Raw genomic sequence first — 27499 nt, forward strand, 5'->3', positions numbered from 1 at the left:
GTGTAGACTGGCAGCCACAGCTCTGATTGGACCCCTAGCCTGGGAACCTCCATATGCCACGGGTGTGGTCCTAAAAAGCAAAAATAAAAATAAAGAAATAAATAAAGAAATAAATAAAATCCCTGCCCAAGAGACAGAGCCTCTGCTCCCCCACACACACCCAAAGAGAGGGTGGGGGACCACAGAGACCACGAGGAGGTGCCACGGGTAGGACCAGAAAGGCCGCCGCATTCCCAAGACCAGAAAAGAGTTTCCAGCCAGGGACACTGGGCCAGTGTCACTGGGGAGGTGGCCTTTCGAAGTAAACTCGGAGAACGTCGAGGACGGACACCCGTGTCGGGGGGGACGGCTGGGATGGGGCGTGAGCAGAGGTGAGGGCGACCCTGACCCGCGTCCAGCCCCGGGGCGCCCAGACCCCTCCCTCGAGCGGGCAGGAGGCTGGACGGGGAGGGAGGGACCCATCATGGGGGGACTTCTGTGGCCAACGGGCCACCTCTGCGGGTTCTGTGAGGCTGATCAGATCTGCACTTGGGGGGAAGAGCACACTCTGCTTAGGGACGGCACCTCACAGTGAGACAGAGTAAATAAAGAGCCTGGGAAAACCGCCAGGAGGCTTCCAGAAAGAGCACTGACGAGTGAGGAGCTGAGCACCACCAGTGCCAGGCCCCGGAGCAGGTGCCCTGATCACAGCGTTCCAGGGGGACGGCCATTCTCCCCACTTTGCAGATGGGGCACCTGAGGTGCGGAGAGCAGCACGTCCCGTCCAAGTTCAGACAGCAACCTCGGGGCAGGTAGGCCTGTGACCCGGGCGGGCGGCCCGAGGGGGACACGCCCCCCCAGGGAAACGGGGGACAGCAGGGCCGCAGAGCCTCCTCACCAATGTGCAGGTGCTTCTCCAGAAGCTGCAACAGCACTGCCTGGCAACCTGCTCACGGCCCAGGGCCCCCCCATCCCCGCCCTGTGCCCAGGAGGGCGCTTGTCAGGTTTGGCAGGTCTGGGTTCAGAGCACAGGGGAACTGAGCAAGCAGACCCACAACCTTGGCCGTGGCCACTCAACACATAAACCAACTCAGCTCATCGGCTGAACCAGGAACTGGATAAAAGACACGGACCCTAAAGCCTCCGCAACACGCCCTGGCTCGGCCCGGCGGGAGGCCCCTGGGGGGTGGGGGCTGGGACCCCAGACGCCACACGTGCGAGGACAGGCCTTCTCCCCAAAGGCTCTCCTTCTTCTTGTGCTGCTTCCTCCCTTCCGCGGATGTCAAGGCCGCCGGTCTCCGTTTGACCGGCCGGACGGTAAAAGGAACTCGAGCCGGTCACTCACCTCGCCCTGCTGAGCACAAAGGAGTCTTTGACCATGACCACGGGGCCCAGCTCGGGGCATTCGGAGTCGTGGTACTGGCTGCAGTCTTCACACCCTGCAAACAGACAGCCCAGCATCAGGGCGGGCAGGGGAGGCCCCCAGGGCACCGCGGGGCTCCCCGGCCATTGGGGTGACCCAGAGTGCTCCCTGCGACACAAAAGCGTGGCCCTGGACCTGCATCCCCATGAGAGAACCCAGCTCTGTGGCAGATGGCAAAGCAGGCAGTCACCCCCCATGGGGACAGGGGACAGGGCCTTTCCCAGCAAATGACTAAATTCACCAACTTAACCTGGTATCGTAAACCTCAGGTGCCGGAAACCTCTTTCTAAACCCTGGGATGACTGTTTGGAGTCTGCCGCTGCCCTAGCACAGTGCCCTTTGCCAGGAGTTGTGAGAAAGATGATCCTTTTATGGTTTTGTGTCTTTTTAGGGCCACACATTCGGCACATGGAGGTTCCCGGGCTAGGGGTCGAGCCGGAGCTGCAGCCACAGCAACTCGGGATCTGAACCACACCTGCGACCTACGCCTCACCTCCTGGCAGGGCCGGACCCTCAACCCACTGAGTGAGGCCAGGGGTCGGACCCCCATCCTCATGGATACTCGTTGGGTTCACAACCCGCTGAGCCACAAGGGGAGCTCCCCAGATGATGTTTCTAAAAACATACCCAGCAACACACCTCTCATACAATAAATGGGTTTCCGGTACTAATTTTTATGTAATGCCATTTCTTTACGTCTATTTCTTTACTTACTTATGTAGGGCTATGCCCACAGTATGTGGAAGTTCCTGGGCCACGGATCGAACCTTCGCCATGGCAGCGACCTGAGCAACTGCAGGGACGCCAGGTCCTTAATCTGCTAGGCCACCAGGGAACTCCAATCACAGCTCTTAAGTAAAATCTCTACGATTTTAAAAGCGGCAGCTTTTGTCTATTTTAAAGGCAAACCGCGGGCGTGGCTCCGCCTTCCGAGGTGAGGCCGAGCCTCGGGCCACTTACAGATAAACATGATCTCCTCGCTCCCGTCCTCGGCCATCTCCGCCACCTGCGGGCACAGAGTGCGGGTCAGTGGTCAGCTGTTGGCCAAAGGCGTCTTTATAGACGGCTCCCGCTCACGCCCCCTGGAGCCTGTTGGGGGGGGGGACTGGCTGTGCTTTAGGGGCAACACACAGCAGGGTCCCCTTTGCTGCGGGATGGGGTCAGGGGCCCTGAAACGTTTTCTCACCCAAAACGACACTGCTTTGTAATAAAAGCCATTGGTGTGGATGGCTCCAGATTAACTCAGGCGTTTAGCTTTCCACACCAGCCGTCCATTTCCATTTGGAAAGCAAACATAGCACCATTTTTTTTTTTTTTTTTTTTTTTTTTACCCGTGGCATAGGGAGGGTCCCAGGCTAGGGGTCTCATCGGAGCTACAGCTGCCGGCCTACGCCAGAGCCACAGCAACGCCAGATCCAAGCCACGTCTGTGACCTACACCACAGCTCACGGCAATGCCGGATCTTAACCCGCCGAGCGAGGCCAGGGATCGAACCCGCAACCTCATGGTTCCTAGTCGGATCTGTGTTTGCGGTGCCGTGACGGGAACTCCCATAGCACCATTTTTAACCATGGCCAGTTTTCACAGGTCACTTGCATTCTCTCCTTCTCTCTCCAGACTATGAATTCCTCCAGGGCAAGCACGCCTCCCGCGACCTCTATTTTCCTTCAGCCGCTAATCTGTGGGTGGCACCCGGGTGGCACTCGTTTCCCTTGGGGACCAAAGCAACACATGACGTCGCAGAGGCGCGCCCTCCTGCTCGCCACAAAACCTTGATCCCATCCGGTCACTGCCGTTTCCTTTTTCGTTCCTTTTTAAAGGCTTCGGTAAGTCGTCACTGTATTTATTTATTTTTAAAATGTTTTATTAGGGTTGGTTTACAGTGCTGTGTCAGTTTCTGCTGTACAGCAAAGTGACCCCGTGAGTCGGATGCACGCATTCTCTTCCTCATACTATCTTCCATCACGTTCTACCCCGAGAGACTGGACAGAGCTCCCTGCGCTGGACAGCAGGACAGTCCCGTCCATTTCCTGTCCAACCCTGAGGTTCACCTTCACAGCAGGCAGCTGCGCTTAGGCCTCTACATAGTCGGGGGGGACCCGGACATGTTAATTCTGGGGCCTCAGAGTCCCGACCTAAAAAATGGAAACAAAATGCCCACCTCGTGTAGTTTTGGGGGGAGCCCTGGATGAGACACATCCTGAATGATAGACCCTCTTCCCTCCCACGCCCCCGGCCCCAGTGAAGCCCCCAGCACATCACCCCACTCCCGTCCAAGCCCCTCTGTGTGTCACTAGGTACCTTGCACGCGGGCCCCCTTCCTGAAAGCTGACCCCACACGCCCTCTGCCCACTTCCCATCCCCAGGAGCTTTGCAAGAGTGACAAGCAGACCATGCAGAGTCCAAAGAAACATTCAGATTTGCTGAATTTTCAGGAGCAGAGTCGGAAGTAGCAGCACGGAAGAGTTAAGGAAACAAGGCAGAGGGATGCGGGTTCCAGTTTGCCCTCAAAATGCCAAGGGTAAGTAAGCAGGGTCTGGGTTCCCCAAACACAGCACAGAGTAGTTTCTTTTCCTGGGAGGGGGCATCCCTTTAAGTTACACCATGTCTCTCGTGGCCTCAGCACCTCTAACTTGGGCTCTCCTGGTTGGGGGGCTCCACCGGCGAGGTTGGGGCCAGTCTGGAAGGGGGGCAGCGGGCTGGTCATGGAGCAAAAGAGGAAGAGGCACAGAGAGGCAGAAGAAACACCTGCAAACCCATTTCAGCGAGACGCCGAGATGCCTCCAGGAGCCCAAGTATCATCTGCCCACAGCAGGACCCCACTGGACCCGCCACCACTGGCTCACGGTCAAGGAAGCTCTCCAAGGAGAAGAGTGGGTCCTGAAGAGGCAGCCCCCCAACTGCAGCTGGATCAGGGCAGGATCGGGGTCCCTATGAAGCTCGCAGACTTGCAGGGTGCTGACAAAGGGAGGGGCTCTGGCCATCCTCCGGGAAGCCTGGCCAAGTCTGCGAGGCCCGGCAAGGCCCCCTCCCCCGGCCCCGGGCAGCACCTGCCTCAGGTCTGGCTTCTCAAGAAGGGGTCCCTGGCCCCCCAAGGGGCCCCAAAGAAGCGGCTCCTCCAAGCGCACCCGCTGGGAGAGAAATCCCAGCCTTTTTTGCTTTTTAGGGCTGCACCTGCGGCATATGGAAGTTCCCAGGCTAAGGGTCGAATAGGAGCCACCCCGGCCACAGCACCTCGGGATCCTTAACCCACTGAGCGAGGCCAGGGATCGAACCCGCATCCTCAGGGACACGATATCGGGTTATGAGCCTGCTGAGCCACAGTGGGAACGCCCCAGGCTGGTGTTCGAGGTGCCACAGGAAGAAACTGAGCGAGGGCGGGGAGCCTAGGGGACGTTTTAGCCCTTTTGTCCCACGGCACTCTTGCTAGTTTTACGTGCGTCCTGAGAAGAACTTTCTTTATTAGAAGCATCTGGCCCCAGAAACGCGGGCTCTAACACAGTTCTGGAAGCCTGAGAACACAGCTCCCAGCCACCCTGGGTGGCTGGTCAGGCTGCATGCAGGCACATCCTCAGGTCCTGTGCTGTCGTGGCAACTTCCCACGTGCTCAGTCAGAGCACACCTGCGTAGGAGGGACAGCCGGCCCCTGGACTCCACGGCAGGTAAGAGCTCCCAGGGCAAGAGATGGCAGGCTGGCAGTGCTGCTGTAGGAAAATGACAGAAAGACTCAAAGGGTGAGATCTGGCCATTTTAACCACCAAAGCGGGGAGCTTACAGCCAGCGCTTCTCAAAGTGTGGTCCCTGGACCAGCGAACAGGTGCACCGGCAGCCCCTGGGCCCTTCTCGGCCCCTCCCCGCACCTGCTGCAGCAGCCCCTGTGTCTTCACAAACCTCCAGGCTCTGCTGGTGCAGCTCAGGCCTGAGAAGCACTGCTTAACCTTGAATCTTTTTAAAACTTACGGGATTGCTACGACCAAAAGCAAATGAACCACAACTGTGACCGCTGGGGGACCCCAGTGACAGTGTCGGGAGACCAGACTGATCACGCGTGTCAGAACAGGCCTCAGAGCAGGACGACCTGCATGTCACTTGGGGGGATGTGGGGAACGAGGGGTGAGCTGGGCAGATGGTCGCTGTGACAACAGAGGGTGATGTGTCAGCCCCTGTGAAAACAGCTGTTAAAAACAATCAGGAGGAGTTCCTGCCGTAGCTCAGTGGGTTAAGAGCCCCGCATGGGGTCCATGAGGATGTGGGTTTGATCCCTGGCCTCGCTCAGTGGGATAAGGATCCGGTGTTGCTGTGCCTGTGGTGGAGGCCGGCAGCTGTAGCTCTGATTCGACCCCTGGCCTGGAAACTTCCATATGCTGTGGATGTGGCCCTAAAAAGACAAAAATAACCCCAAAACAACCCCCACCCCCAAATCCCCAGAACCAAATTTTGGCCTATAATTTTCTTTTTTGGTAGTTTCTTTGTCTGGTTTTGGAATTAGGGTGATGGCGGTGTCATAGCCTGTCTTCGGGAGTGCTCCTTCTTCAACCTTTTGGAAAAGTTTAAGGAGGATGCGTGTAAGATCCTCTTTGGTAGAATTCACCTGTGAAGCCACCTGGTCCTGGACTTTTGTTTGTAGGGAGTGTTTTTATTACATATTCTTTTTTTTTTTTTTTTTTTTTTGTCTTTTCTAGGGCCACCCCCGAGGCATGTGGAGGTTCCCAGGCTAGGGGTCCAATCGGAGCTGAAGCTGCAGGCCTACACCACAGCCACAGCAACACCAGATCCAAGCTGTGTCTGCAACCTACACCACAGCTCACGGCAACGCCACATCTTTAACTCACGGAGCGAGGCCTGGGATCGAACCGGCAACCTCATGGTTCCTAGTCGGATTCGTTAACCACTGAGCCACGACGGGAACTCCACATGTTCCATTTCATGTCTAATGATCGGCCTGTTCAGTTAATCTATTTCTTCTTGATTCGGTTTTGGCAGGCTGTAAGTCTCTAGAAAGTTGTCCATTTCTTCTAGGCTGTCAAATTTGTTGGTATCTAACTGTTTGTAGTTGTTTGTATTTCTGCGGTATCCGTTAAGAATTCTTTTTCATTTCTTATTTTATTTGGGTTTTTTCTCTCACTTCTTGGTGAGTCTGGCCAGAGGTGTGTCAATTTTGTTGACCTTTTCAAAGAACCAGCTCTTGGTTTCAGTGATTTTTTTTCTATTGTTTTTTGCACCCCAAACCCAATTTTGAATAAGAAGGTTGAAGTGAGAAGTGTCAGCCTATGTGATTTGAGCTTAATTATGGTGGCAGGACAGACACACAGACGAATGAGAAGGGAGAGCAGAGCCCACAGATATGCTCATTGATTTTGGACAAATGGGAAAAGCAGCTCGATTGGGAAAGGGCAGTCTTTTCAACAAGCAGTGCTAGAGAAACTGGATATCCAGAGGCAAACAAACAAAAATCCCTGTGACCGCACATCTTACACAAAGATGAACTTATAGGAGTTCCCATAGTGGCACAGTGGTTAACGAATCTGACTAGGAACCATGAGGTTGCAGGTTAGATCCCTGGCCTCGCTCAGTGGGTTAAGGATCCGGCGTTGTCTTGAGCTGTGGTGTGGTCGCAGACGCGGCTCGGATCCCGAGTTGCTGGGGGTGGCATAGGCCAGTGGCTACAGCTCCGATTAGACTCCTAGCCTGGGAACCTCCATATGCCATGGGTGCGGCCCTAGAAAAGACAGAAAGACAGGAAAAAACAAAAACAAAAACAAACAAACAAAAAAAAACAAAGATGAACTTATAATGGAACATGGACTTAAAAATATAAAACAGTAATTTTTTTCAAAAAAATAGAAAATCTTTGCAGTCACAGGCTAGCCAGTTTTCACACTTGTCACTGCAAATATAGTTTATAAAAGGAAAAGTGATAATTAGGATTTTGCCAAAATTAAAAATGTTTGCTCTACAAAGATGCTGTTAAGAGGATGAGCAAAGTCAAGACTGGGAGACATTTCTGCAAACCCCACATCCATGTCTAGAATATGCAAAAACCGCTCAAAACCCAGCAGTACAAATGCAAACCATCCAATCAGAAAATGGGCAAAAGACATGAACAGGCATTTCACCAAAGAAAACATCTGCCTGGCAAAGAAGCTCAGGAAAAGATGCCCAACATCATCTGCCACCACACCACCCAAGTCACAACCCAGGAAGACACGTGACACACTTCTCGGCACCCCTGGCGGGATGCTGGCGAAGATGGGGAGACCCGGTCACCCGCATGCGCTGGTGGGAACAGACATCTCACGGCCCATCTCTGGTAGAACCAACATGGCCATGACCTAGCACTGGCGGGAGGTTGTCCCGGAGAAATGGCACCTCACGTCCTTGCAAACACCTGCACGTGACTGTTCAAACCTTACTGGTTAAACAACCTGTGGTCCATCCACAGCCTGGAATACTAGCCAGCACTTGAAAGGACGGAACTGCTGACACACAACAGATTCTGAGGCAGCTCCAGAACGATGCGGAGTGAAAAAAGCCAATCCCAGAAGGTGACCTGCTGTATCGTCCTACTTATACAACGTTCTGGATGTGTGTGTGTGTGTGTGTGTGTGTGTGTGTCTTTTTAGGCCACATCCACAGCAGATGGAGGTTCCCAGGCTAGGGGTCGAATCAGAGCTGCAGCTGCCGGCCTACACCACAGCCACAGCAACGCCAGACCTGAGCCATATCTGTGACCTACACTGCAGCCACAGCAATGCCGGATCCTCAACCCACTGAGCGAGGCCAGGGATCGAACCCATGTCTTCCTGCATACTAGTCGGGTTCGTTACTGCTGAGCCACGATGGGAGACTCCTACAATGTTCTTGAAATATCAAAATTATTGAGGTGAGGATAGAGCAGTGGTTGGTGGGGTAAAGGAGGGGATTGGGTGGACAAAAAAATTTGAAATTTGTATGGAAACACAAAAGACCTCGAATAGCCAACACAATCCTGAGAAAGAAAAATGGAGCTGGAGGAGTCAGGCTCTTGGACTTCAGATTACACTACAAAGCTACAGTCATCAAAACAGTATGGTACTGGCACCAAAAAAGAAATATGTCAATAGACTGGTATAGAAAGTCCAGAAATAAAGCCACGCACCGAGGGTCAACTAATCTACAACAAAAGAGGCAAGAATATACCAAAGAGGAAAGACAGTCTCTTCGATAAGTGGTACTGGGAAAACTGAACAGCTACATGTAAAAGAATGAACTTAGAACACTTCCTAATATCACACACAAAAAGAAATTCAAAATGGATTAAAGACCTAAGTATAAGGACAGATACTATAAAACTCTTAGAGGAAAACATGGCTGAACACTCTCCAACACAAACCACAGCAACATCTTCTCAGACCCACCTCCTAGAGTCATGACAATAAAAACAAAAATAAACAAATGGGACCTAACTAAACTTAAAAGTTTTTGCACAGCACAGGAAACCCTAAAAAACATGAAGACAACCCACAGAATGGGAGAAAATATTTGTACACTAAGCAACCAAGAAGGGATTAGTCTCCAAAATACATAAACACCTCCTGCAGCTCAATACCAAAAAAGCAAACACCACCATCAAAAAATGGGCAGAAGACTTAAACAGACAATTCTCCAAAGAACATATACAGATGGCCAAAAAACACATGAAAATATGCTCAACATCACTAATTATCAGAGAAATGCAAATTAAAACTACCATGAAGTACCACCTTACACCAGCCAGAATGGCCATCATCAAAAGGTCTACAAACAATAAATGCTGGAAACAGTGAGAAAAGGGAACCCTCTTACACTGTTGGTGGGAATGTAAGTGGGTGCAACCACCGTGGAAAACAGCATGGAGCTTCCTCAAAAAACTAACAATAGACTCACTGTTTGACCCAGTAATCCCACTCCTGGGCATCTATCCAGAGAAAACCACGACTCAAAAAGATATATCTCCTCCAGTGTTCATTGCAGCACTACATACAATAGACAAGACAGGGAAACAACCTGAATGCCCATCGACAGAGGAGTGGATCCAGAAGATGTGGCACATATACACAATGGCATGTTACTCAGCCACAAAAAGGAATGAAATAATGGCATTTGCAGCAACATGGATGGACCTAGAAATTGCCATGCTAAGTGAAGTTAGACAGTGAGACACAAATGTCGTATTCTATCATTTATATGTGACATCTAAAAAAAGGATACAATGAACTTTTTGGTAGGACAGAAACTGACACACAGACTTTGAAAAACTTACCGTTTCCAAAGGAGACAGGTCAGGGGGGATGGGCTGGGGTTAGGGATGCAAATGTAAAATTGGGGTAGGATGATGGCTGTATAATTATAAATATAATTAAATTCATTGCGTTTTCTTTTTTTTTGAAGAATGAGCTGAGAACACTCTCTAACACCATACACAAACATAAACTCAAAATGGATCAAAGACCTAGATATAAGACCAGATACTATAAAACTCTTAGAGGAAAACAGGCCGAATACTCTCCAGCATAAACCACAGCAGCATCTTCTCAGACGCACCTCCTAGAGTCATGACAATAAAAACAAAAATAAACAAATGGGACCTAATTAAACATCAAAGCTTTTGCCCAGCACAGGAAACCCTAAACAAAATGAAAACCCACAGAATGGGAGAAAAGCAACCAAGACGGGATTAATCTCCAAAATATATAAACAACTCGAACAGCTCAATATCAAAAAAACAAACAACCCAATCAACACACGGGCAGATCGAAACCGACTTTTCTCCAAAGAAGACATAACAGACGGGAAAAAAAAAAAAAAAAACCCACATGAAAAGATACTCTACATCACTAATTGTTACAGAAACGCAAATCACCTCACACTGATCAGAATGGCCATCATCAAAAAGTCTACAAACAACAGGAGTTCCCATTGTGGCTCAGTGGTAATGAACCCAACTAGCATCCATAACTAGGATGCGGGTTTGATCCCTGGCCTTGCTCAGTGGGTTGAGGATCTGGCACTGCTGTGAGCTGTGGTGTAGGTCACAGACATGGCTCAGATCTGGCATTGCTGTGGCTGTGGTGTAGGTTGGTACTTGCATCTCTGATTTGACCCCTAGCCTGGGAACCACCATATGTTGCAAGTGCAGCCCGAAAAAGACAAAAAAAATAAATAAGGAAAAAAAAATAAAGTCTACAAACAATAGATTTTGGAGAGTGAGGAGAATTGGGACCCTCCCACACTGTCAGTGGGAATGTACATTGGCACAACCACTACGGAGAACAGTATGGAGATTCTTCCAAAACTAAAAACAGAACGACCATATGACCCAGCAATCCTACTTCTGGGTACCTATCTGAAAAAAAAACCAAAAACCCACTAATTCAAAAAGACATGCACCCCAATGTTCCCTGGAGCACTATCTACAACAGCCAAGACATGGAAGCAACCTAAATGCCCAAGGACAGATGAATGGATAAGAAGAGGTGGCACTTCTACACGAGGGAATACGACTCAGCCATAAAAATGAAATAATGCCATTTGCAGCAACACGGACAGACCTAGAAATGATCATATAAGTGAAGTAAGTCAAAAACAAACAACATAGGATAACACTTTAATGTGGAATCTAAAAAAAGCATACTTATTTACAAAACAGAAACAGATGCACAGCCTTTGAAAACAAACTTACGGTTACCACAGGGGGCGGGCGGTGGGGAGGGTGGACTGGGGCTCTGGGCTGGGCACAGGCACGCTACTGCCTGCGGACCTGGGCACAAGGGACCTGCCGTAAAGCACAGGGGCCTCTACTCAGTGTTTGGCGATAACTGATACCGAGAGAGCGTCCGAAAAGAAGGGATGCGAGTCCATGTCCGAGTCACTGCCGTCCACAGAGAGACCACAACCTCGTCAATCAACTACAAGTCAACAGAACTGTAAAAAGTGGAAAAAATCGCTACAGATTAAAAGCGAGGGGGAGTTCCCATCATGGCTCAGTGGTTAAGGAACCTGACCAACATCCATGAGGATGCAGGTTCGATCCCTGGCCTCGCTCAGTGGGTTAAAGATCCGGCGTTGCCGTGAGCTGTGGTGTAGGTCACAGATGCGGCTTGGATCCTGCGTGGCTGTGGCTGTGGTGTAGGCTGGCAGCTGCAGCTCTGATTCGACCCCTAGCCTGGGAACCTCCATATGCCGCAGGTGTGGCCCTAAAAAGACAAAAGACAAAAAAAAAAAAGAATCTGAAAAAGAATATATAAATTCTTTGGATTCACTGATTCTTATGATTATATATAACCATAAAATGTATAATCTATAGATATCAAGTTTATATCATAAATATAAGAACATATATCATAAATTTAAGAATTTATATAATAGAAATTTAGATAATAAACATGACATAAATTTATATAATACATACTATGTGAATTCCTATGATTCTTATGATTCACTATGCTGTACACCTGAAGCTAACGCAGCAGTGTAAATCAACTCTACTCCAAACAAACAAATAAAAAACAAAGTCACTCAAGCATAGATGTGAGCTCCAAGCCCACCCATGGCTCCCATCAAGGCCCAGGGCTCCAAGGCCACACGCCAGCCAAGCCTGGCCCTTAGGCAGATAGCTGGGGACCAGGTCCCCTCCTCTAGCTGCCAGCCTTTATCATCCAGACCTCAGTTGCAAGCAGACACCCCACTGCCAACCTCAGCTCAGGGAGCCCAGAAACCTCACAGGGCTGTTTTGAATTTTGCACAAATTTTCTATTAAAACACAGTGTGGGAGTTCCCTGGTGGCTCAGTGGGTTAAGGACCTGGAGTTGCCACTGCTGTGGCTTGGGTCACTGCTGAGGTGAAGGTTTGGTCCCTGGCTTTGGAACTTTCGCATGCGGTGGGGATGACGAAAAACAACCCCCTGCCCCAACACACACACACGGTGTGGCTCTACAGGACACCTGGCACTCCCCAACCTGCAGCGAGTTAAACACCGACTGGAGAGAAGAGACAAGCCACCCTGCTTTCCCGCGCAGACCAGCTCGCCCCAGGTTCCCCCAGGTTCAGGTCCTGGATGGGGAAGCAGGACCTCGGCAAACACGGGAACAGAGCACAAAGATGACGGTTCAGATTCCAATGCCTCGAGGTGCCTCCTGCAGGCAGACCACACAGTGTCTCTGTCCTTTCATAATGGGCTTATTTCACTCGGCGGGATGTCCTCCAGGCTGACCCATGCTGTGACACTGGGGCAGAAGGTCCCCCTGTCCAAGGCGAAGACCCCATCACAGGTACAGTCCTATCCGATGTTCACCTCGCTTCCACGTTTTAACTGCTGTGACCGATGCTGCTACAAACAAGGCGCAAATACCCCTCTGCGTCCCTGCCTTCGACTCTTTGGGGTGTGCGCCCAGAGGGAAATGCCTAAATTATATGATACTTCTGTGTTTACTTTTTTCTCTGAGTTCATTTTTTTTTCTCCCCCCCCCCCCCCATCCGTTTTTGGCCAGCCCATGGCACATGGAGTTCCCTGGCCAGGGATCAGATCTGAGCTGCAACTGCGACTGACTCTGCAGCTGAGGCAATGCTGGGTCCTGGACCCGCTGTGCTGGGCTGTGGATCGAACCTGAGTCCTGCTGCCGCAGGGACTCTGCCTGTCCTGTTGCATCACAGGGGGAGCGCCTTTATTTTCTGAGTTTTTTGGTTTTTTTTTTTTTTTTTTGTCTTTTTGCCATTTCTTGGGCCACTCCCATGGCATGTGGAGGTTCCCAGGCTAGGGGTCGAATCGGAGCTGTAGCCACCGGCCTACGCCAGAGCCACAGCAATGCGGGATCCAAGCCGCGTCTGCGACCTACACCACAGCTCACGGCAACGCCGGATCGTGAACCCACTGAGCAAGGGCAGGGACCGAACCCACAACCTCATGGTTCCTAGTCGGGTTCGTTAACCACTGCGCCACGACGGGAACTCCCCTATTTTCTGAGGTTTTTGATAGCAGCCATCCTAGCAGGTGTGAGGCGGTAAAGGCTTATTTTCTCCTTATTATTTTTTGGTTGCACCTGCAGCATATGGAAGTTCCCAGGCCAGGGATTGAATCTGAGCCTCCACTGTGACCTGTGCCACGGCTTCGGCAACACCAGATCCTTAACCCACAGCACCACAGCAGGAACTCCCAGGAAAGGATTATGTTACATGTGATCTGCAGAGACCAGAGCTTAGAAAGAACCATCAGTTTTGAAACTGGAAAATGAAAACGCCACCATTTTTTTTTTTTTTTTTTTTGTCTTTTGTCCTTTCGTAGGGCCGCACCTGTGGCATATGGAGGTTCCCAGGCCAGAGCTACAGCAACGCCAGATCTGAGCTGGGTCTGCAACCTACACCACAGCTCATGGCAACGCCGGATCCTTAACCCACTGAGCAAGGCCAGGGATGGAACCCGCAACCTCATGGTTCCCAGTCGGATTCGTTTCCGCTGCACCATGATGGGAACTCCGAGAATGTCACCATTTTAGAAGACCTAAAAATAACTAAAAGAAGCTAAAAATAACTCAAAGAAGACAGGGTTTACGGGGTTTTCAAGAAGACTGCTGATGGAGGTGAGAAATGAAGGTTACCTCCTGTTTGCTAACCTGGCTGGGCCCCCTGGCCGCCCCCACCTGCTTACGCGACACAGGGAGGGGACAGGGAACGGGCCAAGTCTGCTGCTGATGGCTACGACAGAGCCGTCTCCCCACGTCACCATTCAAAGCAGTTCTCGCGACAGAAACGGAAGGCGGGCCACACACATACTACTTTTTAAGCTCTTCAGTCCAGTTCTGAAATAATTACAGAATCACAGGCCGTTTCCGAAAGAGCACGGGGTGGGGGTGGGGCGTCCCTCCGCCCCTTCACGGTTTCCCCCGGGTGACACCTTACGCAGTGACATTCAGTATCACATCCCTCAGGGAACCACCGCACACACTGGGAACCAAGATGCGGACCCTGGTGCAACGTGTGCGCACGCAGTTCTGTCTCCTTATCACAGGTGCACGCGCGCGCGTCACCACCTCCGCAATCCAGGTTCGCGAATGTTCTCTCACTCATGCGCCCCTTTAGGGCACGCCCTGCCCCCGCCACCCCAAACCCCTAGCAACCTCTAACCCTACAGGATGTAGGTCCTCCAACCTACCGCTGGACCGTGGCAAGAAAGCCACATAAATGGAACCGCACCGTGTGTGGCTTTTCTTCACCCAGCAGAATGCCCTTGGGATCCACGCGTGTCACTGCGGGCATCAGCAGGGCGTCCCTCTTACTGCCGGGTAACAGCATCCCCCGGCGTGGGTGTGACCACCCACTCACTGAAGGACACTCGGTTTTGTCCCCATTTTGGGCTCTTCCACATAAAGCTGCCATGAACACCTGTGCACAGGCTGCTCTGGACATCAACTGCCATTTCTCCGGGCTGCAGGCTCAAGAGTGTAATTCCTGGGTCACAGGTGAAGTGGTTGTTTGGTTTTCAAAGAAACGGCCACACTGCCAGCCTCGGAGAGCTCCCGCTTCTCTGCATCCTCGCCAGCGTCTGGAGTCCCCATCTTACTGGAGCTCTTCTCGCTGTGGTTTTCGCTTGCATTTCCCTACTGGGTAGTGACACTGCACATCTTTTCGTGGGCTCATCTGCCGTCTCTAAATTCTCTTCAGTAAACGTCTCTTCAGGGAGCTTCCAGTGTGGCTCGGCAGGTTATGAACCCAACTAGTATCCATGAGGATGCAGGTTCAATCCCTGACCTCAATCAGTGGGCTAAAGTGTCCAGCACGGCCGTGGCTGTGGCCGAGGCCAGCAGCTGCAGCTCTGCTTCCTCCCCTAGCCTGGGAACTTCCACACACTGCAGGTGCAGCCCTAAAAAGGAAAAAATAAAAGTCTCTTCACGTCTTTCGCCCATTTTCTGATGGGACTGTCAGGTTTTTTTCACAGCTATATTTTCAAAGTTCCTTACAGTTCGAGGCCTGTGGCTCGAACACCCGCCTACAGCGTGCCTTTCCATCTGTGTCATGGGGCATTTCACGGAACAAAGGTTTTTAATTTTGATGAAGTCTGACTCACTGATTCTTCCTTTAATCGATCATGCTTTGGTATCATAGCTAAGACCTCCGTGCCAAGCCCTAGGTTCCAAAGAGTTCCTCTTTTGTTTTCTGGAAAAGTCTTACAGTTTGATCTTTTACATTTAACTCTATTATCCAATTCAAGTGTATTTTTTTTTTCTTTCTACAGCTGCACCTGCAGCATATGGAGGTTCCCAGGCTAGGGGTCAAACTGGAGCTGCAGCTGCCGGCCCACGCCACAGCCACAGCAATGCCAGATCTGAGTCACATCTGCAACCTAAGCTCAGCTCAAGGCAACGCTGGATCCTTCCCCTGCTGAGTGAGGCCAGGGATCAAACTCACATCCTCACAGAGACAGTGCTGGGTCCTTAACCCACAGAGCCACAACGGGAACTCCTAATTTGAGTCAGTTTTTGTTTCCATGTGAGGCTGGGATCCAAGTTCATTTTCTCGCCAACAGGCGTCCGGTGCATCAGCTGCCGAACTGCTTTTGCTCCACAGCCCCGTTCTCGGGGGTCTCGGCGGGGTCTCGTCTCCTGCTCCCCGACTCTGAGGCTGTCTCTCCTCCACGACCGCACTCGGCAGACATGAGCCAGTACAGTCCTGACCTCTGCTTTAGAAGAATCTGAAAATTCCGCAGAGTGGGTCCTCCCGCTGTATTCTGCTTTTTCAAATCCCTTGAGCTATTCTAGTTCCCTTGCCTTTCCACGGACATTCTAGAACAGGAGTTCCCGTTGTGCTCAGTGGGTTAAGAACCTGAGCAGGAAAAAAAAAAAAAAAAGAACCAGACTAGAATCCATGAGGATGAGGGTTCAACTCCTGGCCTTGCTCAGTGGGTTAAGGATCCGGCATTGCGGTGAGCTGTGGTGTAGGTCGCAGATGCAGCTCGGATCTGGCATTGCTGTGGCTCTGGCGTAGGCTGGCAGCTACAGCTCCGATTCGACCCCTGGCCTGGGAACCTCCATATGCCGCAAGTGCGGCCCTAGATAATAAAATTTTAGAATAATCTTGCCTATATCCACAAAAAAGCTTGTTGGGATTCACATATGTAATTTTGGTGACATTTTATTCAACAAAATGCACCCAGAGTATTATCATTTCCTATATAATATAAAAATGATTAATGAATTTTCTCACACTGAGTCTTAGATGCTCAGTGTGTATTTTATACTTACGGGCTATTTTAATTTGAATCTGCCACATCTCAAATGCTCAGTAGCCAGCCCTGCCCAGGGGCTCAGGGAACTTCTTTTAAGCAAGGAGGACTTGTTCCCATGGGGCACACAGCCTTGTGGCGACGGTAAAAGCACGAAGGGAAAAATCTGGAGGGTGAAACAGCTAACCAACAAGAGCAACTTTCAGACACGTGCTGTAAACAGTCCTGAGGGACGCTCTGTGGGGGGCGGGGGTGGAATCTGTGACCAGTACATTTGTGAAACATTTCAGATTCCCATTCTGGGGTCTTGATACGCAATGGCACTTTAAAGGCCCTGAGAAGTCCTGCAATACGAATCTGTTGACATGTTCAGCCCCGCCGTTCCTGGACTCATGTGCACACGCTGGCTGATGTGCTAGAGAATCACGGCTGAGCACAGACTCTGGATGTGACAGATGGAGGGAAGGGCCGGGCGCTAGACTCTGGATGTGACAGACGGAGGGAAGGGCCGGGCGCTACGGTGACAGGACAGGTGCCAGGGCCCAGCTGCGAGTGAGAGAACCTCCAGGGAGTTGTTTCCTCTCCCTGGGCTCGGTTTCCTCACCTGCTCAACAGAAGCGCTGCACTGTCTGCTCTGAGCCGCCTTCCCACCTGTGAGGCACGATTCTGAAGTTCGAGTTCATCATCAGGACTTCAAAGCACGGTGGCTCTCAAAGGTCTCCATCCTACAACGCTCGGTCCCTGCATTGCATTTCGCTATGTATGTATTTTTCTTTTCTTTTCTTTCCTTTTCTTTTTTTGTCTGAGCCCATGGCATATGACGTTCCCAGGCCAGGGATCAAACCCAAGCCAAGTTAAGACCTGTGTTGGAGCCTCGACCCACTGGGCCAAGCCAGGGATCAACGCCACACTGCCCAGAGACAACCCAGGCCCTTAACCCCCATGCCACAGTGGGAACTCCTATGTATTTTTCAAAAGCAAGCTTTCAGTGTTACAAAGAAAAGGCATAATACAGCCATCACGCTGCATTGCTTATTAACCGACGCAGTGCAAACTCATGAACTTGGGGTGACAATTCTGTAAGCTAGCTGTAAGCTCCCGCTCTCTCTGATTTCCCGCTCGACACGACGCCCTGCTCCAGACAGGTTGCCCTGTTCCCTGCTCCCATGCCCAGGAGCTCTCCCTTCTGGACGGTCCCTGACCCTCCATTACCCTCTGTGCCACCAGCGCCACCTTGTCCATCTCGGTCTGCCTTCCTCTCTCCCTCCCTCCGTCCGTCTGTCTATCCGTCTGGCAGCACTGCCGTTTTTAAAGCCCCCGCTGTCACCGTTTCTGCCCATAAACGCACCCTCTGGGCAGAACCCCAGTCTGAGGGCCCGGCCTAGCCCAGGGCTCAGGGACGTGACACAACCTTTCACAGCCTGCCAACTCATTTCCAAGAGCCCCTTCATTCGACCCACTGGTACCCCACCCAGGACATGCAGGCTGATGTTAGCTCGTGAAACCAGTCCCCGTAGCTTAAAATAGGATGGAGCCAGAACAGCGGGCCTCTGCCGCAGCCACAAAGATGCATGCCTGCACCCCAGCTCCTCCAGGGGTACCAGGCTCCTGGCCACAGAAGACAGGGGTGGGAGGGGCCCCAACCGGTCTCTGCCAACCCCAGGTTCGGTCTCGCCTCCTCTGCACGGGGACGACAGGCCCCCAGGCCCACAGGCTCTACTCACATCCATCCGTGCCCTCAAGGTCAAAACTGGCCCCAAGCCAGCTCAAGCCCCCTCTCAGGACAAGGCCTTTCTCTGCCACTTCCTTCTTCTTTCCTAAGAGAATTTTTATCTTCTTCCTGAGATTGGCCATAAAGCACACACGCAGCTTCAGATCCCACAAGCACCCACCCAGCACATCACCCCCCACCCGCCCCCGTCTTGCACCCCCTCCCAGGCCAAACACGCGCACGACTTCTGGGTTTTATGCTACATCTGCCTCGTGCGGATCCTGGGGGCCCTGGGTCCCCCAACTTCGGGTGTTATGTTTTATTTCTGATTGTGCGCATGGACCCCTGGCTTCCACACACACGTCTCCCCGCCCCACTTCCAACACCCTCTGATAGACCAGTGAGTATAAAATCATGGGTCTGGGGAGTTCCCATCATGGCGCGGGAGAAATGAATCCAACTCATATCCATGAGGATGCAGGTTCGATCCCTGGCCTCACTCAGTGGGTTAAGAATGTGGTGTTGCAGGCCGGTGGCTGCAGCTCAGATTTGACCCCTAGCCTGGGAAGCTCCATGTGCTGCAGGTGCGGCCCTGAAAAGCAAAAAAAAAAAAAAAAAGCTCTGAGAATATTAACTGCTTGCCTAAAAAACTATATGATGGATATATTTATTTTCTAGTATAAGTTTTTTTAAAGGTAATCGGTTATTTCTAATATCTCCTTAGTTTGTGCTTGTGTGTGAATTTTGTTTATTGCTGTGTTATATTTTGTCGTGTTTTATGTACATTGTAGATTTGTTGTGTGGTTGCAGGTCTTGTGTTGCTGTTGGTGTGTAGATTTTGTTGTGTTCTGTGTAGCTCATTGTGTTGTTCCTACATAGATTTTGCTGTGTGCCGCTTTGTGTAGGTTTTATACTACTTGTGTGTAGATTTAGTGTTGTGTTGTTTGTTCAGATCTTGCTGTTTGCATGTAGATTTTGTGGTGTGCTGTTTTGTGCCGGTCTTGTTCGTGTGCAGATTTTGTTGTTTTGTGCAGGTCTTGTGCTGTTTGTGTGTAAATTCTGTTGTGTTGTTTTGTGCAGCTCTTGTGCTGTCTGTGTGCAAATTCTGTGGGGTGTTGTTTCTGCTGTTTGCGTGGAGGTGTTGTGGTTGTGTGCACGTGTGCAGATTCTCCTGGTGGCAGCAGTGTTGGGGAGGGTACCCCTGCTACATCTTCCCGCATGCACAGCAGCTTCTCTTTCGCCCCAGGTTCCGGGGGTCAGGTGGTGGTGTCCCGGGGGCTCCCCCGCGCTGCAGGAGTGGCCCCTCCTGACCCACTGCCCTTCAGGTCTGACAGGGGCCACAGGAGGCCTTCCCTCCACTGGGACCAGAATTTGTCTGTTCTTGTGAGTATGGAGCTTTTGTCTCCTGAGCCCCGCTACTTCCATGTTCTTGGTTAACTCCTTGGCTGGGGGGCTCACTTCCCTGCAGCTTCCTTGGAGGGGGGCCTGGAGGGCGTCTCTCCAGAGGACTTGCCATATCTGCAAACGTCTCCACTCCCAGCTCACCGGCCAGCTGCCCTGCCTGGTACCCAGTCAGTCGTTCCCCTGCAGAAGGCCGGACGCGGGCTCCCACGGAGGAATGATGACTTTCCAGGAGGCAAAACTTCTGTATGCAGCCCCCCCCTTCATCTGTTTTAGCTCCAGGGACCTGAAGTCTCACGGCCTCGATGCAAGCCCGGGCCGGCCCTTCCAACCAGGCACTCCTGCCATCCTCAGATTTTCTTGTGTTATTTCTTTAATAATTTCTTCTCTTTCCTCTTTTGGAAGCTCTTAGTTCCATCAAAGGTGACACCTGTTTTCCTGAGGTTCACATCTGGTTCTTTAGGAGGGATTTCTGAGCAAAAAGAGCCCGGTCCACAGATGCCGTCTTAAAAACAGAAAGTGAGGAGTTCCCGCTGTGGCACAGTGGAACCAAACCCGACTGGTATCCATGAGGACGCAGGTTCTATCCCTGGCCTCGCTCAGTGGGTTAGGGATCTGGTATTGCTGTGGCTGTGGTGTAGGCAGGCAGCTGTAGCTCTGATTCAACCTCTAGTCTGGGGAACTTCCAGATGCCACAGAAGTGGCCCTAAAAAGCAAAAAAAAAAACTGAGCTGGCATAGACCTTTTCAGGCTGATTCGAGCTCTAATGGGCAGTCATCCTTTGGCTTAACAGAAAAAGGGTGTGTGTGTGTGTGTGTGTGTGTGTGTGTGTGTGTGTGTGTGTGTGTGAGAGAGAGAGAGAGAGAGAGAGACCTGATTCTTACTTAATGCTGGGCTTTGTGAGACAGACTAGATATTTTAAAACTAAGCACCCTGGGCGCACTGGTGGTGAAAAATACTCATTCTCAGCAGAAGGGTGGGAGCAGAGTGGAAAGAAAGAGAAGCCACAGAGAACAAAGTCCCGAAGAGTCAGCTGTGTGGGAGGAAGGGACCCAGAGGGACAGGGGGACGGAGACCACAGGGTCAAGGAACGGAACGAAGTGGCCTGGTCAGAATGGGCATTTTGTAAACCTCTTGACGACTGTGGCATCAAAACTGCATTTATGCTTCTGGTCACAATAGAAGGCCAACTTATTACAACTACTTAGCATGTATAGTTTTTAAGCTCCCCGAAGGCCACAGGCCTGGGGCATTCCTCCCCAGCAGGCATGTCCCTTCTCCCAGAGAGGCAGCGGGAGTGACAGTCCCGCCACGTTACCCCAGGAAGGCCCCTCGCAGGGTGTGACGTAAGGTTCCCCTCCAGCTGCGTCGTGGCGGAAGGGCCATTTCCTGAGGGTATCTGGCCGTACCTGCAGCACGTCCGTGCCTGAGCTGGAGAAGCAGATGGTGCTGAATGTCAAACACAAGTCCAGCAGAGCCAGTAACACCCAGCACCTCCAGGTGACAAAAGGTGTCACCTCTGGGAAGCCCAAGCTTCAATTTCACATCACTTGGTGGAAACAGGACCCCACGCCTGCTGGGAAACTCCAGAGGGGGACCAGAGCTGGGCCTCCTTGGATCTTATCAGGACCCGAGGCCTCCCCTAGGCCCCCGCGGTGACCCTGAGCTGCTCCTCCATGACGACCGAGGGCTCCTCTCACCCACATCATCCGCGACTGGCCTCCCAGCCTCCACGATCCCTTGTTTCCTCCTCTAGATGCTCTCCCTCCATCTGTCAAACTCCTACCTAAACCTTAAAACCTCATCCAAAGGGCCCCTCCTCTCGGAAGCCCCTTGGCCACGCCCACCACGCACCACACCGGCAGGTCACACCCACTTCTCCGAGGAAGCCCCACCCACCTGCACCTCCCTAGTCCCGCATCTCTCTCTGCCAAAGTTACACCCCGAGATTATTCACACCAGCCTACAGGAGAGCTTACTCCTTAAAACAAACAGGAGCGTTTTCTTTAAGGCCGCCTCCCTGATGCCCGACCTTCCTCTCGCTGCACGAGTCCGGGGAAGAACTCGGCTGGCTTCTCCCCCGAATGGGGGGACTGGCCCCGACCCAAGCGCTGCTCCCTGGAGCACCCCGCCCCCCACCCCGCAGCTCACGGCCCCTCCCTCCAGAAACCCTGGTCTCTCATCCCGCCCCAGGGTCTGCCTGGGCCCCTCTGCGCTCCCGTCTCCCATCCAAAGCCGCCAAGGTGGGCTAACCCAGGCTGGCTCCCTGCTCCTCTCCCTCTGGACCCGACAGGCACCCGCCATCACCTGCTGGAGTCGACCCAGGCCCCTGAGACCCCCCTCCCCACGCCTGGTTCCAGGTATGACCGACCTCTGCCAACCATCCCACAAAAGTGTTTTATAAAATGCTATTTCCAGCTCTTCAGCTGACAGTGGGAACTGCTCACCTTGCTTTAAACAGCTGAAAGGGACATAATTTCCAGCGTACTATAAATGTTAACTTCGTAAGATCACACCTTTATGCGGCTCTTCTACACACGTCTGTTGGAACCTCAGCACGACCGGGGGTGATACCCACCGCGATCACCAAGCAGGTGGACACGCTCCTCCCCCACCCACGCCGATTCCCGTCACTGCGGCTGCTAAACCCGCCTTTACATCTGCGCTGGAAACGATGCCTCTAGACCAAATCAGTCTGGATCTCCTAGGACCCCGAGGTTGTGCTAATCTCTCCTGGTCTTTTTTTTTTTTTTTTTTTTTGTCTTTTTGCTATTTCTTGGGCTGCTCCCACGGCATATGGAGGTTCCCAGGCTAGGGGTCGAATCGGAGCTGTAGCCACCGGCCTACGCCAGAGCCACAGCAACGCGGGATCCGAGCCGCGTCTGCAACCTACACCACAGCTCATGGCAACGCCGGATCGTGAACCCACTGAGCAAGGGCAGGGACCGAACCCGCAACCTCATGGTTCCTAGTCAGATTCGTTAACCACTGCGCCACGATGGGAACTCCTGGTCTGAGTTCTGGTTCCACGAGTTGGGACGCCACTGGTCAAAATGAAAACGCTGCCCACACGGGGTAACGCAGCCGCCTGGCACAGCGCTGGGTTCAAGGAGGAAAAGAGGACATTTCCCCAATCCATTCACATTCTTGCGGAATTCGATTCCACTCTGTTCCTATTCTTCTTCTTTACCCATGTGGGGGCAGGAACCCGGCTCCACAGACAAGCTGCTGGGGAGGGGAGAGTTTCCTGATCACCCCCACTTAGCAAGGACCACCTGCCTGAGGTCTCTCAGGCAGACCCTTCCTTGGGATGGGGCCACTTACGGAAGGTGGGGACCAGACCATGGGCCCTGGGCAAGGGTCTCCCCATCCCAAGGGGTGTCTGAAGACGCCGCTGGTCCACGGAGCCCTGATTCCCGGGCCACCCCCCAACCCGCACACCTGTCAGCTGCACAGTCCTCCCCTGGACCAGCAGCCAGGCCCTCCTCGCTCTAGAAATACTCTGTATCCTAACACCTCATGTCCCCCCGCCCCCACCCTGTTTCTGGGAGACCTTTGTTGGGCCTGGACCCTCCCCCCTCTGCGGCGGTGGTCATCTCTAAAAAGACACAGATCCTACTCCACCCCTGCCCAAAGCCCCCACTGGTGTCCACTGGCTCAGGGAAAACTGAATTCAGTGTAGCCTGTGCTGCCCCAACTTGACCACAGAAGCTTGTGGCCAGCTCAGGGCCTTTGCACTTGGCACTGGTTGGCTTGTGACACTTCAGATCCCCCCTGAGGGCCTCACAGCCCTGGTCTCTGTTCAGATGTCCCCCGCTCACACCGAACTTCCTGGTCCCTGCCACCCACATCCCTGCCTCTCCACCTGCCATCCTTCCTGCCTTTCTGCCTTTCCTAGGGCCGCACCCGCAACATATGGAGGTTCCCAGGATAGGGTCGAATCGGAGCTGTGGCCGCCGGAGCAATGTGGGATCCGAGCCGCGTCTGCAACCTACACCACAGCTCACAGCAACGCCGGGTTCTTAACCCACTGAGCAAAGCCAGGGATCGAACCCACAACCTCATGGTTCCTAGTCGGACTCGTTAACCACTGAGCCACGACGGGAACTCCTGCGGTCTTCTTCTCTGCATTCTAAGCACTGTCTACCTCCCTCGGTCCACGGGCAGGGGCTTCCCTCTTGCTCTGCAGTGCCTGGCACGTGACAGCTGCTGAGCGGACGGCCAATGAACATGCGCACTCGTGAACCTCGTGAGATGAACTGGATGGGTATCGCCAGGCACGCTTCCCAAGTGTCGAACGGAGGCTGAGACAGCATTTGAGTCACAGCTCACCGTCTCAGCCTCTCACATCCCAAGTGCACGAAACAACTGCCTCCAGAGCCTTAAACCTGCAGAATGGGAGGCGTGTTTTTCTCCTGGCTGTCCGCACAGACGATGGTATCGAAAGAATACGATCTATGAGAGGTATTTAAATCCCAAGCTAAGGGGGTCCTTTCTCACATTCCTGGAAAAGCTAATGGGGGTTGCGGGCAGGGTTGATTTGGAAATTAATTTATTGGTCTCTAGGAAAGAAAGAACTGTTCCATCTGCTTAGAAAATCAACCATATTATTGTACTCTTTGTCCGCCACTCTTCTGCAAAAATATGAAACACAGATACAGGAGAACGAAACTTTATAAAGGGTAAATCTTATTGTTTCTCCGCTTTCAAAATTCAAACTACAGTTCTCTTTCTCAACCATTCACCATAAAAGGCAGGGATGTCAGTGAAACCCAGAAAAGCAGAGTGGAGCAGTGAAAATGTGGAAAATGTGAAAATGTCCAGGTTTGAAACAAAATACAGTGTGTGGGGTGGGGTGGGGGAGGCGGACTTATAAAAACAAAGTGTCTACATAATTGCACTCTCCAGGGAAAGGTCTCATTGTTACCTTTTAAGATTTCTGGCAAAACCAGTTGTTCATGTACTTTTCATCCTTACAAATACCTCCAGGAACCAAGCTGGGTTCTCCAAATGTATCTGGTGAGTCCAGATTTTTGGAGAGTGGCTTAGGCAAAAGTGGGTTTTGTGGGTTGACAGCTTTAAATGCGTACCCTGCTCCACGTGTCTCTGATGGCACACTTGTTTCTACCATTTTAATCTACCCCGGGTGGGGGAGGGGCCAACTTCTGTGCATTTGTGAAAAAGATCTCAACAACACTGAGAGCTTAATAAACACAGAATAGTCATAACTGTCAGGTAGGGCGCTCTCTCCACTCCGCGTTTTCACCTGTCTTCTCAAAGCTGACCCTTAACGCGAACACCCGTCCCCCGGCCAGAGGCCACGTGGCCAGCTGGTCCACCTGTCCGCGCCAGGGCGGGGCCGGTGCGCCCCTTCCCAACACAGCCTCCCACCTCAAGGGCGGGGTTGGTTGGGTCACAGGTCCACGGATTTCGCTACCTTGCCTCTACCACCCCCGGGTTTACGCAAACGGGATGATGTGGGGGCCTTGGCAACCCCATCGCCCGAATCCAGGGGTCTGCTTTTCCAATCGCAGGAGCCAGGGTCCAGGGACCCTCCCCGTGCGCCCCCGGGGGCTGGGCCCAGGACGGGGACAGTGACATCACGAGGGACCGTCGGCGACGAGGGCGCCCGGGGGCGGGACCGCGGGCCGGGGGCCGGGGGCGGAGGAGCCCCCGCGCCGCGCCCACGGGCGAGCGCGGCCCCGGCCCCGCGCCCGGAGCAGGCCGGCTGGGGGGCGATGGGCGGCGAGGCCCGCGGCGGGGCCGGCGGCGGGCGGGCTGGCGGCGCGCAGGGCGATCCCGGAGCGGCTCCGGGAAATCCAGCCGGGTTTTGACTCCGATCGCCCACGGTGCCCGCAGCCGGCGAATGTAACAAAGAACAGGCGGCATGGCGGCTGGACCGGGGCGGGCGGCGGGCCGGGCGGGGCCGGGGGCGGCGGGCCGGGCGGGGGCGCGCGGGGGCGGCGGGCCGGGCCGGGCCGGGGCGGCGCGCGCGGGGGCGGGCGGCGGGCGCGGGGCCCGGGCTTTACCTGCCTTTGGAATGTGCAGAGCGGGATCGGATCCGGACTCCGGGTTGCGATCCGCTCCGGAAACTGCGCAGCACCGGAAGCCGGGGGGCGGCGGCGGGGCATTGTGGGAGTTGTAGTCCTCCGGGGGCGCGGGCTGCGTGGACGCGGGAGCGGGGGAGCCGGCGGCTTGCACCTGGAGCGGGCGGCAGGGCTGCGTGGACGCGAGAGCGCGGCGTGGACGCGAGAGCCGGGGAGCGGGAGGCCTGGGCGCGGAAGCTGGACGTGTGGACCAGAACGGAAACGGTGGAGCGGGCGGCGTGGACCAGGGAGCGGCAGGGCGCGCGGGTCGTGTGGACGGAGAAGGTGGCACAGACCAGTGGAACGGGAGCTTCTGGGGTAGACGGGGCAGTGGGATTGAGGACCGCGTGGACGAGGGGGAGCGAGGGTGGTGTAGACAGGACTGTGACAGGGCGCAGGCGGGGTGAGCGGGTGGCTGGATCCGGATCGGCCGGGAAAAGCGGGGCGGGTTCCGGCTGCCCTTTCCCCGGGACGGTAGGGAGCGTCTGGCGGCCACGCGCGGCCCCTTCCCTGGTGGCGCAGGCTGGTACCGCGACCCCCGACAGCTTCGCGCTGGCAGCTCGCACAAGCACCCCTTTCTTCTGATGGCCGCTCCGAGCCTTTGGGGGATTAGGTGGGAGAGGAAGTCGAATTTTTTCTTTAAAACGGGCCTAAGATTTGCTGCCCAATCATAATGAGTTCTGCATTTAGCCCAGAGTTGCTGCAATCCCTGGTCATTTTCCTGTGCACTCAGTAAATGCTTAGAAACCCTTGCTCAGCCCCTAGGCGCGTGAAGGAGAGGGAGGCCAGCAGCGCTCTGGCGACAGAGGCCAGGCCAAGTGAGTCCTTGAAATCCGCCCTTTAACCACTACCCCGCCGCACTGCTGGGTGGAAGGTTCACAGGCAGACTGCTCCCTGGCTCTGCCTCCCTCCCAAGCTTGGCCTCTTGACGCCCCCACCATCCAGTGGACAGGAGGATCAGAAAGTCTTAGAAGTAGAGGGACCAGAGGGTCATTTATCTAGGCCAGGACAGGATTCTCAGATGTACTGTCATTCATTTCTACCTGGCAGAAACCCTCATTAATCAAGTCGAAGAGGTATAAGTCTCTGTGGCACAAAGGGGTCTGTGGTGTCTTGGGAGCTCTGGGACACAGGTTCGATTCCCCACGGGGCCCGGTGGGTTAAGGATCTAGCATTGCTGCAGCTGTGGCTGGGATCCCTGGCCTGGGAACTCCATATGCCACAGGGTGGCCCCCAAAGAAAAATATGTAATAATAAAGTCAAAGAGAGGGAATGAACGGAGAGAAATGATTTGAAATTGATATTAGAAAGGGTTTCTCCTCTTGCTTGTGTAAAGCTCTTAAGAACCAACAAGAAAAAGATGCAAAGGAGTTTCCACTGTGGGTTAAGAATCCACCTGCAGCAGCTCATTTTCTGGGGAGGCAGAGGTTCCATCCCCAGCCCCGTGCAGTGGGTTAAAGGATCTGGTGTTGCCACACCTGCTGAGTAGGTTGTAACTGTGGCTCCCTGGCCCCTGGAACTTGCATGTGCCGGGGGTGCAGCCATAAAAGAAAAGATAAATAACGCCGTAGAAAATGAACAGTCGACGGACAGTTCACAGACGAGAACGTGCGACGCCTTTTAAACATAGAAGACGCTAATCACTGTACTGTAATAAGAGAAAAAGC

General features: G+C 53.2%; 1 protein-coding gene across 9 annotated transcripts in view; it reads right to left on the reverse strand.

Moving 5' to 3' along the window:
• The window catches only part of PRDM15 (PR/SET domain 15), a 67185-nt gene extending 41328 nt beyond the window's left edge, over window positions 1-25857 (reverse strand). For 5 of the 9 annotated variants that reach the window (XM_021071016.2, XM_021071015.2, XM_021071012.2 and 2 more), the window contains exons 1-3: window positions 25776-25857; window positions 2363-2408; window positions 1325-1418 (exon numbers count right to left, since the gene is read on the reverse strand). In XM_021071016.2, coding sequence (XP_020926675.2) covers window positions 1325-1418; window positions 2363-2399 — 131 coding nt within the window. In that variant the 5' untranslated portion in view covers window positions 2400-2408; window positions 25776-25857. The remainder of the gene's footprint in view (window positions 1-1324; window positions 1419-2362; window positions 2409-25775) is intronic. The other 4 variants (XR_014825220.1, XM_021071013.2, XM_084992190.1 and 1 more) reach the window with 1 other exon arrangement.
• Between the last annotated feature and the right edge of the window lie 1642 nt (window positions 25858-27499).

Source organism: Sus scrofa, chromosome 13 (assembly GCF_054392235.1).
Source record: "Sus scrofa isolate SSC_HxYL_T2T_F1_AM1 chromosome 13, Sscrofa_HxYL_maternal_Yorkshire_Landrace_v2.0, whole genome shotgun sequence".
NCBI classification, from domain to species: Eukaryota; Metazoa; Chordata; class Mammalia; order Artiodactyla; family Suidae; genus Sus; species Sus scrofa.